Source organism: Vidua macroura, chromosome 1 (assembly GCF_024509145.1).
Source record: "Vidua macroura isolate BioBank_ID:100142 chromosome 1, ASM2450914v1, whole genome shotgun sequence".
Lineage (NCBI taxonomy): Eukaryota > Metazoa > Chordata > Aves > Passeriformes > Viduidae > Vidua > Vidua macroura.
Genome location: NC_071571.1, coordinates 150201072 through 150212864, shown reverse-complemented (window position 1 = coordinate 150212864; position 11793 = coordinate 150201072). Strand labels below are relative to the sequence as shown.

General features: G+C 41.5%; 1 protein-coding gene across 1 annotated transcript in view; it reads right to left on the bottom strand.

Annotated features, from left to right (window-relative positions):
- Positions 1–231: 231 nt before the first annotated feature.
- The window catches only part of DENND3 (DENN domain containing 3), a 31682-nt gene continuing 20120 nt past the window's right edge, over positions 232–11793 (bottom strand). The window contains exons 13-23 of the mRNA XM_053992709.1: positions 10743–11264; positions 9649–9911; positions 8985–9155; positions 8430–8559; positions 7803–7910; positions 6852–6991; positions 5506–5666; positions 4412–4545; positions 4132–4247; positions 3878–4015; positions 232–1730 (exon numbers count right to left, since the gene is read on the bottom strand). Coding sequence (XP_053848684.1) covers positions 1530–1730; positions 3878–4015; positions 4132–4247; positions 4412–4545; positions 5506–5666; positions 6852–6991; positions 7803–7910; positions 8430–8559; positions 8985–9155; positions 9649–9911; positions 10743–11264 — 2084 coding nt within the window. The 3' untranslated portion in view covers positions 232–1529. The remainder of the gene's footprint in view (positions 1731–3877; positions 4016–4131; positions 4248–4411; positions 4546–5505; positions 5667–6851; positions 6992–7802; positions 7911–8429; positions 8560–8984; positions 9156–9648; positions 9912–10742; positions 11265–11793) is intronic.

The window sequence follows — 11793 nt, the reverse complement described above, 5'->3', positions numbered from 1 at the left end:
TTCCTGTCACTTACCCCAGGCAGCCTGACTGAGCCAGGGGAGAAAAGAAAAAACCTGGAAGTCACAGATATGAGGCTCAAAGGTGGACACATTACAGCAGAAGCTGTTTCAGAAAGGAGAACATGCAGAGAGAAAATCCCAGGCAATTATTCATTACAGCACACAGAGAGGAGCAAGTCAGTGCTAAAATCATCATTCTTGAGTATCAACAGGAAAACAAAGTACAGAGGCCAGAGTATCAATATAGTGTTTAATATTCTTAAATTGATATAAAAGCTTAAAAAAGTAAAATTTTTTGTTACCATATGATAACAACTTTTATCAGCAGAAATATTATACAGAGTCATACAATTTCTAGTCATAATATTTTCCAGTTGTTTATACCCTTCTATTTAGCCCTACACTGATTTATATTTATTAAGAAAAGTAGCAGCCCATTTTGTCCTTCTATTTACAGTCTTTTAGACACTGTGTTCCACTCTGCACTGATGCAGATAAAACTATTCTGCAGAGATGTATTGTTTTACTTTGCAGATAAATGTGTTGTTTTACTTTGCAGATAAATGTCACCAGTGGAAAAACCACTGTGGATCAGGCATCAATCAGGGAATGCTGCTCTGGAGACTCCTCCAGGCTGCAGCCCCTGGTGCTTGCTCCAGGAATTGAGGAGGGGTTTCAGTTCTGTGCAGAACTTAAAAATAAAGCAGGTTCTACCCAAAATAACAGCAGCTCCTCTGATTGCAGGAACAAGAACTGAAGGGAGGAGGGGTAGAGGTTGATCTGCACAGAGACTGAGAGGTACTTCCAAAAGCAAGTATAATATATACAGGAATTAAATAAATTAATGCTTCAGATTAAAAAAAAATCAGTTTCACAAACTGTTCCAAATTCCAAGTGCTGTGCATTGTTTTCAAAGAAAAAATACATTTAAAAACCAAAAATATTCATTGGAAATACCTTGTTTCAGCTGGAGGAGCTTTCAGTGCTGTGGGGAGAGCCTGTCTGTGCCTGCATTTTAAACAAAACAGCCCCGGAAATCCCACCAAGGGTAAACAGCTCTGAGCTCAGAAAGACGATCACAGTGACAACTCTGTGCACTTGTTTTTTTCCTTTCAGTGCCCTTTTCCACCTATTACAGGCTGTAAGGACATCATTAAATCCTTTTTCTTAAGCAACCTTGCACTGCTGAGAGAGAGCTCCCATGGAATTTCTGAGCTGGCTCTGGTGTTCCCAGTGTGACCTGCCCCAGGCAGGTAACCCCAACCCTCCACACCACCTCATGTCCAGTTGGGAAGACAGTGACCTGTCTTCTCCCATTTCTGTTCCTTTACCAAATGTGCAGGAGCAGGACAGGGTGCGAGGGAAGATTTGCTTTGATTTCCATTTTATACAACACATGGACGGAAACCCAATAAATACAAGACAATAACACTGGCAGGTGGTTGAAGTAGATGCAAAATGCTGAAGTAAACACAGTTCCAGGTCTTTGTCTTTCCCCAGAGGAGGCAGACACATTTGGAACAGCGTGACTATCCGGCCTTCCAAATGGCAATCTTCCCTTCTTCCTTCCCGGAGCCGCTGAGGACGTACCTGTCCTCTGCCGAGCACAGCGCCTTCACCGCATCGGCGTGGCCGACCAGCTCCTTCTCCACATTCTTCCTCTCAGCACTGACCACGTAGATTTTCCCTTTGCTCTTGCCCTGCAGCTTCCCACTGCTGCCAACCCACAGCTGGGGGAACAAAACATACCCACAGTCATTTTCACTATTTCACATTTCAGTCCAGGACACAGTCAAGGAGGTTTATGTGGCACATTGGTACAGTGAGGGTTCCCTCATGTTTGGCTGAAAAAGGGAAACACTGAAAATTTCCTCATCAGTATAAATAAGGGGCTTGGCCATCATTGCTCCTGGCCACCTCCAAGTCTCCTCAGCTGTTGTGGCATGAGCTGAGGGCTCCTGGTGGTTGTCTCTGCTCCCCTCTGGTTCCCTGAGCTCAGGAAACCCCCTGTGCCCCATGGTGGAATGTTCAGCTGCCAATCGTGCCAGCACTGGGGCTGCTCTCCCTCACCCTTGTGTAAGGCACAGTGTGCCCTTGCACTACAAGAGCAGAGAAAATCCAGGGAAGAGCAGCTAAAACTGCCAAGAGAAAGGAACAGCTGTGTCCTGGGGTCATATGAGCAAAGATCAGAAGATGGCTTGGGTTGAAGCGGACTTTAAAAGATCTTGTTTCAATCCCCTGCCATGGTCAGGGACAACTTCCACAAGACCAGGTTGCTCAGGGCTCCATCCAACCTGGCTTTGGAACAGGATGGGGGCAGCCACAGCTTCTCTGGGCAATCTGTGCCAGGGCCTCACCACCCCCACAGGGAAAATGGAAAAGCCAAGACTTCTTAGGTTGGAGAGAAGGCAGCTAAGGAGCCTTTACAAAAGGTTTATGAACTAACAGAAGAGCAGATAAGCTGAATGTAGAACCTCTGAACCACTGTTGCACCCTGAAATTAAGGAAGTCAGGACATGTGGGAACTAGAAATAGTTCTGTTTCACTGAGAAGAAAGTACTTCTCTGTACAGGGCTGGCAGTGAAATTCATGAACCTGCTGCTCTCCAGGGAACTGTGGCACCAGCAAGTTCAAAATTAAATCACAGCCAGAGAGATTGGGTCAAATAATAGGTAATAAAAGACACAGGCCAAGGTGCCAGACAGAACACATTCTATTTCAGAGAGACACAGCATGTAGCTGAGTTTCTCTCCAGTTTCTTAAAGAAAAACAATAGCTTGTTTTTAATGAAAGCCTGTGACTGACAGCCCTACCAATGTTGTTTTCAGCCTTTACCAGGCTGCAAGTTCACACTCCATAACTCACTGCTGTGTAGAGGGAATAGGAGTGTGAGTGGTGGCACAGGGTCTGCTTGGAACCTGTTACTAGTGGTGTCCCCCAAGGGTCAGTACTGGGCTCAGTATTTTTTAACTTATTCATAAGTTACTTAAAGAAGAGAAGGGAAAAGAACAAAGTTCTCCAGTAGAGCAAAAGAGAGCATATTGCCTTAGGGGGTTCCAAACACTTTCACTCCCTTGAAAGGGAGGTTAAATAAATCAGTCTCTGACTTGGGGAAGAATATCCTAAAATGATTCTCCACTTTAGTACAAAAGTTTAACCAGAGGCTGAATACAGAGAAAATCTCCCTATTCCATTAAAAAAAAAAATCATTTTTCAGGAAGGAAGGAGGGAAAATCTAAGAAAAGGATTCCAAAAAAAGTTGCTTTCCTATTAGATATACATTAGCTATTTATTTGCAAAGTAACCTTGAATGGGCCCCTGTGGTAGCACAAGTGCAATCATTTGCACAGCTCCTGATACTACAAAAAAGCAGGTACACAGAGGCCAATAGTGACATGGACACAAGATGCCAAGGCAGGAATCCATTGGCTCATTTGGTCTGTCCTGAATTAGGAATATGGTAACTAATCAAGGAAAAGGTCATCTACAAAAACAGGCCAATTAATTGGCATTTGTTGTTTGTCTGGTAACCTTTTTTCAAGGCTTAGTCTGAGAAGCCCTGAGATAAAATATCAAAGGATCAAAACTTTCCATTTCTACAGTTCCCTGGAAATGTCAGTGGCTAATAAATGTCACCAGACATTTAACTACTGATGAGGGGTTTTGCTTGCCATGCATTTTGGGGTACACCTTCAACAGCCATTTTTGTTAGGCAGTTTTTAGCTTCTCTGACTTCAAAGAGGAGTAAACATTCCAAACCTCGTGTACTTATGCACCCACCCAGTGAGGAAGCAATGACAGCCCATGACAGCTGCAAACAAACAAAACTTCAGTAAAGAAATCCACAAGAGGCAAAAACAGCCCAGATGTCTCTCACCTGATTTTTAACTCTTATCATACAAGTAATCTCAGAGCAATCCTGAAGATGAATCTTTTGAGGTGTACTTGAAAGGTCTTTGGTATTCCAAATGTACAGGTCACTACTCCCCGAGTAAGAGGCCCACACTTCATCTCTCTAAAGCACAGAAAGGTACATTTAAGCACTGCTGACAGAAAATGTATCAAAATAACCAGGGCTTGTAATGCCACATGGCCCTGCCTCCTTTACACTTCATCACCAAAGTGCAATACCTCTGGAAAGAGCTGGAAGCCAAGGAAAGAGGAACACACATCCTTCAGGTGGTGCTCGATTTTCATCTGGAGTTGAAACTCGTGAGTTGACACTACAAGAATGCAACTTCTGGTACCTTCAATATTAAAGATACAGAGTTAGTAATAGAGGTGCCCACTTCTTCCATCTCTACAAAACATGGATGAAAAAAACAAAAAAATATGGAACATCCAACAACTGTCTTGTTTCTTTAGGTGAAGATGATTTTTGTAATTATTACAATTTGAGGAAGGGACTTACAGCACCACAGTTGGTCATTATGAAGCTTCATAGAGGTGAAATTTTGGCAGGGCAGCTGACAGACACGGTTCACTTTCAGAGTGCTGATGTTCCAAGCAATCACCATTCCATCTAAACTGCTGGAATATGCTTCGCTGTTGGCACAGATTAAAAAAATTAAGAAGTATAGCGTGCATTCATGCCCAGAAAAGAATGCAGCACACACAAAAGAGACTTACTTGCAAAATAACTAATTTTACAGTAATCCAAATTAATGTTCATTTAAAAATTATCTTCAATATTATCCTTTACAAATTCTGTACCAACTAGAAACACTGCAGACTAACTCAGAGCTCAGTGAATGAGAGCACATTACATCATGCATGAGGAGTAGAGCACAACAAAACATTCCCTATAATTCCTCTGAACAATGTTGTCTGATGGATTTTCTCTTGAGTTAGAACAAAAATATCTCAAAGTGTTCTTATTTGTTATTGCACCTGAGAAAACAAATTCTACTATCCTGTTTCTTTTTACCTTAACATTTGTTGTTTTAGAATGAGCAAACCTTTTTCAGAAGGTTCCAACAACACTTAACAACAAATTCTTCCTGAAACCCAGTTACACCTGCTGCACCACTGGCAGACCTATTGACCCTGGAGCTGCTTTTCCCATGGGAAGACAGCAAGTTAAGACCTTCAGCCAACACTCTTCCCAGTGCTACCAAAACATCAAAAGCATTTTGCCTGAACAGAACAATAAATGTATTATTTCTTTTATGAACAGGCAGGAAAAAATCCAGAAGCTTGCTGTAAACATGTAGTCAATGACGTGCTCAAAGCAAAAGTGAAGTGGTCCTTAAACTTCATCTGTATCAATTCTTCACTGGATGCTGCCAGTTCCTGGCTGTTCTCATCCTCAGCCAAAAGAGCATTCCTTTATCCTCTTTGTTCCAAACTACACAGTGCTCTTCATTTAAAAAGGAAATTCTTAGTTGACATATACAATATGGGAGCTACAAAAGTGAGCTACATGAAGACTTCATTAGCAGGATAAACCCTCCCATTTAAAACAATAAATTCTTTCAACATCTAGGAAAATCAAATTTGATCTACCTGGGTGTTCCATTCTTCTTCTCCACAATGATGTCTGTAACATCAGAGCGATGATCATTCAGTTGCTTATTACAAGACATACTGTGGGTGTTGATGATATAAATCATGGAATCCTGAGAACCAATCCACACTTGACTCTGTTCCACCATGACCATGCAAGTCTGGGGAGAAAAAGCTCAGGGTTAAATAAAGCCTAGGAGAGAAATCAATCTTTAATGTAACATGGAAAAGGCTGTATTCAGATGCTGCAGTTTGCTGGTGATCACTGTAGGAGATGAAGACTTGGCTCTCCAGTGTTCCATCCTTTGCTCTGCTCTATAAATATTGAGAGAACTGATCTCTTTGCAAAGTTTATCCTTCAGTAAACAGGATTAACAATTTATCTTAGGGACTGACTAAAGTGTGCTTCCTGGCCCAAACAAAGTAAAAGTAACAGAGGGCACCAGAGGAACCACAGAAGTTAGTGTGCTCCTTTCCTCTGGATTGGAAGCCAACCAAACTGTCCAATATAGCCACACTTCCTACTTCATCTAAAAGTAGTGTTTAAGAAAATACTGTCTCCTCTACTGTCTCTGGATTGTCCTTCCCCTTCATCACACACTCTTCATTTATCTCCTCCAGCCATCACTTGCAACTTTTTTTATCTTCTTTTAGGTATCTGACTCTTCTGGAATTCCATCTTTCATCCACCCAGTTCTTCACCATCAGCTTTACCCCTCCCTTTCTGACTCTCTCTCACACTTATCCACAGCAATCTCTTTTATCTTTCACACATGTGACGTGTCCAATCCATTTTCCTGTATGTTCTCTCTACTGTGTGTTTTTCACCCAGGTTGCATGCCTGGTTCAGATTCCCTTTTCACAGAGAGAGCTACTCTTTCAGGTGATCTTTGACAAACCACTCCCTTTCACCTGCTGGTTGAGACACTTCCTTTCAGAGCTCTATCTCTCTTTCAATAGCATCTACCTGGTTTCCTTACACTTGTTCCAATCTCCAGTTCTTCAGTATGGGTGAATTTTTATCTATTCCTAGGATTCCCCTTCTCTTTGGGTTAATTGTCTTTTATTCTTTCTCCTCAACTGTTTCAACCCTGCTTTCCTGCCCCAAGAACCCATCAGGCCCTCCCAAATCCAATCCATCACTTCTCACCACTATGAATTGTTTTATTATTAATCCATTTAGCCTCCTTTCTGCTTTTCTCAAAAATCTCCAATTTTCCAGGTTAACTGAAGCCCAAACAACTCAACAACTTTTAAGGAATGATGTGATTTTGGGTAGCTGACAGGCTACAGCAACAAAACCATACCCAGCTGAAGCAGGAATTGTGATCCTGTGCCAGTCTTACCAGTTTAGAGTGGCCCATTTTGAAGCAGTGTTGTTGGATAGACCAGGTAGAGGCATCAAAGACCACAACCCTCCCCTCATTTAAAGCACACCAGAGTTTTGGATGAGCATTGTCCAGTCTTTCTGAAGGGTCAAGATGCCCTAGAAATAAAGCAGAGAAGAGGAGAGAAGTAAAAGAAAACAATATTTTTGGAGACCTGTGGGAGAGCCGTTATTAGGCAGAGCAGGTTTGTAATGAAATGCATCCTCTGGAGTTTACATCATCAGTTATTGACTGACACAGTTCTCACAATGCATTTGTGCTTGTTATCATCTATTTGCTGAGTTCACCCAATGATTTAATCTTACACTCCAAAGATACTCAGAGCAGAGATAATCTCTTTCACTGATGACTAAGAGCTGAGCTCACTGAGATTGCAGTAAGGCTTTTAAGCCCTATAAATACAACTAATAAATTCACTCACTCTTGTCTACTCCATCAAAGCCCCTAATACTGTGAGGAAAGAAAAGCACCACTGAATCCAACACTCTCCCCAATGTTCCTTGCACTGTGGTTCAAACTAACTCCCCTGCAGGACTCTACTGAAAAATAAAAACCTAACAATGAATATTGATCAATGGGGAAGCATCATCCATCCATCCACCTGGCTCAGTAAGTGAGCCAGAAATCTTAATGAGAAATCAGCCCATTAACACAGAATTGAAGTCTGTGATAAGGCACATGTGCAGAGAAAGGCAAATTAAGACAGTGAAAACTATGCCTTGGAGTATCTTAACATGCAACATTACTGCTCTTTTAAAATTATTTTTTTGGTTTAGTATTCAACACACAACCAATCCATGTCAGAATGTGAACACATCAGGCAGGCATAATACCAGGTGTTATAAGATAATGTGCTTTATAGGCTAATTAAAGCTGGGCTAACCTAAAGAGAGCAACACATCACCTTACCTGGAGTATAAAGCAAGACATCTATTGCCTGTGGAAATGTCTCACCAGCTGAGGGGTTGATCTTGTGCTTTAGTGTCTCTGAAGTTGTTTTGGGGACCATCATAGGCACTAAAATAGATTTTTAGAAGGTAATGAAGTGCACATTTAAGCCTGAAGCAGAACTCCAATTCTTATGAGATAGCAATTCCACACCATTCATTCACATTTCTCACTTTTCTTTCCCTCTAGCTTTAGCTGAGAGCCCAAGCACCATTTGTATGAATTCTGGTAGCAGAGACATCCACCACCCAAGGAGTCTAAAAAATCAAGACAAAACCACAGCATCAAGATGGAGACAGAAGCAAAAGCATGGAGACAGAAGCAAAAACCAAAACCAAACAGAACAAAAAGGAAAAAAAAAAAGGGGGGGGGAAATAAAAAGGAAAAAAAAAAAAGAACAAACCCTAAACTTTCTACTTACTATTAAATAAATTGCATTTGTGAAAGTGCAATCAGGCTAATGTCTTTTTGTATTTCTACACATAACCAGTTTGAAAACATACACACTGAAAGAGCAGAAATACGCACTGAAAGAGCAGAAAGAGATGATGCAACACCAACAGGCTTTGTAGCATTGCTGTGACTGACCTTCATTTTTCATCCTGTCAAAGTAAGACAGTTTAGAGGCTGCATAGATGCTTTTAGAGGACTGCAGGGCACCAACCACAGCATCCATCAGGAGAACATTTGTCAGTGCTTGCTGGATATACTGAGGATCCTAAAGACAGAAGTCTTACTGTATTTTATCTATTGCTCATTACTCTTACAAGACACCATGCTCAAAATCACAACATGAGCCATGTGTAGCACAAGCACCAGGCAGTTGCTGTCCTGCAGCACAATTCCTGCCACTTGCTGGCAGGCCCCACTCCCACATTCCATGTTCCAAGGCAGGCCTTGGAGCAGGGAGTCGGAAGCCAGTGTTATTACAGGAATACTTCAGATCTGGCAACCTTGATACAGGATATGCAAACAAAACCATATGAAAAGATACAGCAGACATAGGATAGATACCCATTTCCAAGCTGGATTTTTCTTCATGGGAGAGAAGCACCATGAAATTCTAAGGTTAGTGCATGAATTATATAGAACAGAGACAGCATATTCTTCATATTATTTGGTTACAAATTCCCATATTTATACCTTGTGATCATATGCCATTTTCTTTCCAGCCCACATTTCTTTCACTATCAGGTACCAGAGATCACACTCAGTTTTAAGGTTGGCTTCAAATACTTCTTTTTTAGATAATGTTTTAATCCTCAGAGTAGGTATTCTCAAAAGAAGGAAAGCTACAGTTGTGCTCTTAACATCCTGGAAAGTTACAGGAAAAAGAAAACAAAGATAATGTACCCAAATAACAGATTATTCAGCACTCAGCTGACAGGGCAGCTTTGTCTAATTACAGCTAATTATTTCAGTTGTCCATACACCCAATTAAGCAGAGCTGGATTAATGAAAATAAGTTTAAACATCACCATACAGCCTTGGTTCCACAGTGGATATAAACTGACCCACTGATAAATGAGTCATATGAGCACATTTAATGCTCATGTTATTAAACTGATCTACTCCATATCCTATGTGTTGCACTCTGCACATTTCTCTGAAGGTATAAACTCTTGATTTTCAGTCATGAAATTTTTGGTCCAAACCCCCAGAATTTTACCTAACCACTCACATAGTGACTTCAGCACTGTTTCCTACTCTCCTTACTGAAACTTAATGTTGAGAGCCAGCTCACTCTGGAGAGTAGGACATAACCTATATCCACAGGCATGCCAGAGGACAGGAAGCTGATGCTCACCTCTATGTCCCTGAAAGCAGCAATTGGGACATAGCCAGGACGGCCTCCTTCAGTCAGCAGGAACAAGCGCTTCTGGGTCAGAGCTATTTTCCCTACACCATAGTTGGTTTTAACTGAGCAGGATAACTTGTAGACACATTCATTTTTATCTAGATGCTCAATTACTGCTGGTGGCAGATTCACCTCTTGAGCTTCTGCTTCAGTTTCTTTCCAGTAGTTGTAGAAATCTCTGAATGTTTCAGGATCAATTTGTTTCTGCTGTCCTAAAAAAAAATTTTAAACCCCTTTAGTGTGAGAAACTATTACACAGATTTGTACAGGAAGAGAGGTTTAGAAAGACAGTAACTGTCAAATTGTGCCTAAAATGTCTATACTTATATGCAAAATAAAGAGGCACATGTCCAGATCCCAAGGTTATCTCAGGCACTATCCTGAGATACGCCCCCTGAAGGTACAACTACCTCTCAGTGAGTAAAATGTGTAACTGAAGTCACTCCAGCTCCACTTAAATGTAAAGGAATAGTAAAAAAGTGAGTTAAGAATAGGGAGAATTTAGAGAAGACTCCATATAAATTCTGGGAGCAGTCAACAGACTGAACCTGTCTTCTCCCCCATAGGATCACCTGCTGGGTAAGAATCATACTCTAGGCATACTGAAACATTATTTCAAGCTGCCTCTTACTGGGGATTAGAGCTTGTCCATATAAGGCTTTGAATTAATATATTGCTTTAAATGTATTTTTGCAGTGAAATATTACAACCAGCAATTCTCATACTTTAAGCTCTGATAATTTTACTAATAGAGAGTGTTCTCCTTTAAGCTGTTAATGTGCTGGCAGTGGGTAAAGGACACCCAGGAGGGGTCTCTCTGTTTGGCAGGGGACCTTGGACAAGTCAGTAGAACCCTCCTCCATGCAGCAGCTGCTCAGTGAAGGGTTTCCACAATGGAACACCGACAGACTGGTCAGGCACAAGGGGCTCAGCTCTCCTAGGGCACTAACAGACCAACCAACGCTAAAAGTTTGAGTAAATCTCCCTTTTGCATGTGACAATGCTAAATAAGAATCAAAAAACCCCAACAACCTTATACTCACCGACTGTCAGAGCATCGAATAATCGGTGGATAGTGTCTATATCCCTGACAATCCCAGACTCCTGAATTCTCTTCACAAAATCATCCAGCTGCATGTGTGTTTTTGGCAATTTGAAATTTTTTACGTGGTCATCTATTTTCAGAACTTCCCTTTGTTTTTCCATCGCTCGACTTATCAGCCTCTTGAGCTCAGGTTTGCGGTCTGCCTGCAAGCGCTCTGAGCGAGGCAGGGTCTCCACTATTTTTCGTACAAGATCAGTAGGGAAAATTCTTAAGTCTGTTTTTTCTAGGTTCTGAAAGTCAGAAAGTGCATTTAGTAGTTTCCCTTGCATCAAGCTAACAAGGCCCCGGAGGTAGAAGTACCTTGCCAGCAACGCAGAGTTCTCAGGGGGTAAGGTACTGATAGCTTTGCTGAGGTGGTTGAAGAATTCTGTGTAGTAGGAGTGAACACACTGGAACATCAGAGGAAAGTGAATTTCAGGGATTTTGAACGTGGTGATGGATTTGGAGGGTGTTCTCATAGCTAGAAACAAACACCAAGAGAGTACATTGACCAGGGAAAGGAGTAGAAGTGTAAATATCTTCACAACCAGCAATACTATAAACAACAAACAGAATCCCCATCACAGCAACAAGCAATTACAAGAAACAAGAAGGAATACAGCTGTGCTAGGGACACAAATTTCTCTATCTATCGCCCCTATTATGAGAATATTCCCTAATCCCTTCTGGAAAAGTTAAAGAAAAAAGGGGAAAAAAAACCCCTCATGGAGTTCTTTCAAAACCATGATAAGCTTAAGCCTGTGTTTAAACTAAAGGTAGTAGAGAACTGGACATGAGGTGGGTAAGGACTCAGAAATCAATTATCCACTATCAACCCCACTGGGACCAATCACTCTTTTGTAGTCCAGCAAAACTTCCAGCAGGCTGCAGACTTCACAGTCCAGCGGAAGCACAGACAGACCCCAGCTCAAAGTGACTCAGCCTATCATTTCTTCCCAGCAGCTGACAGTGTTTCTGTGACAGTTACTCAGTGATGTTACCCCAAAAGA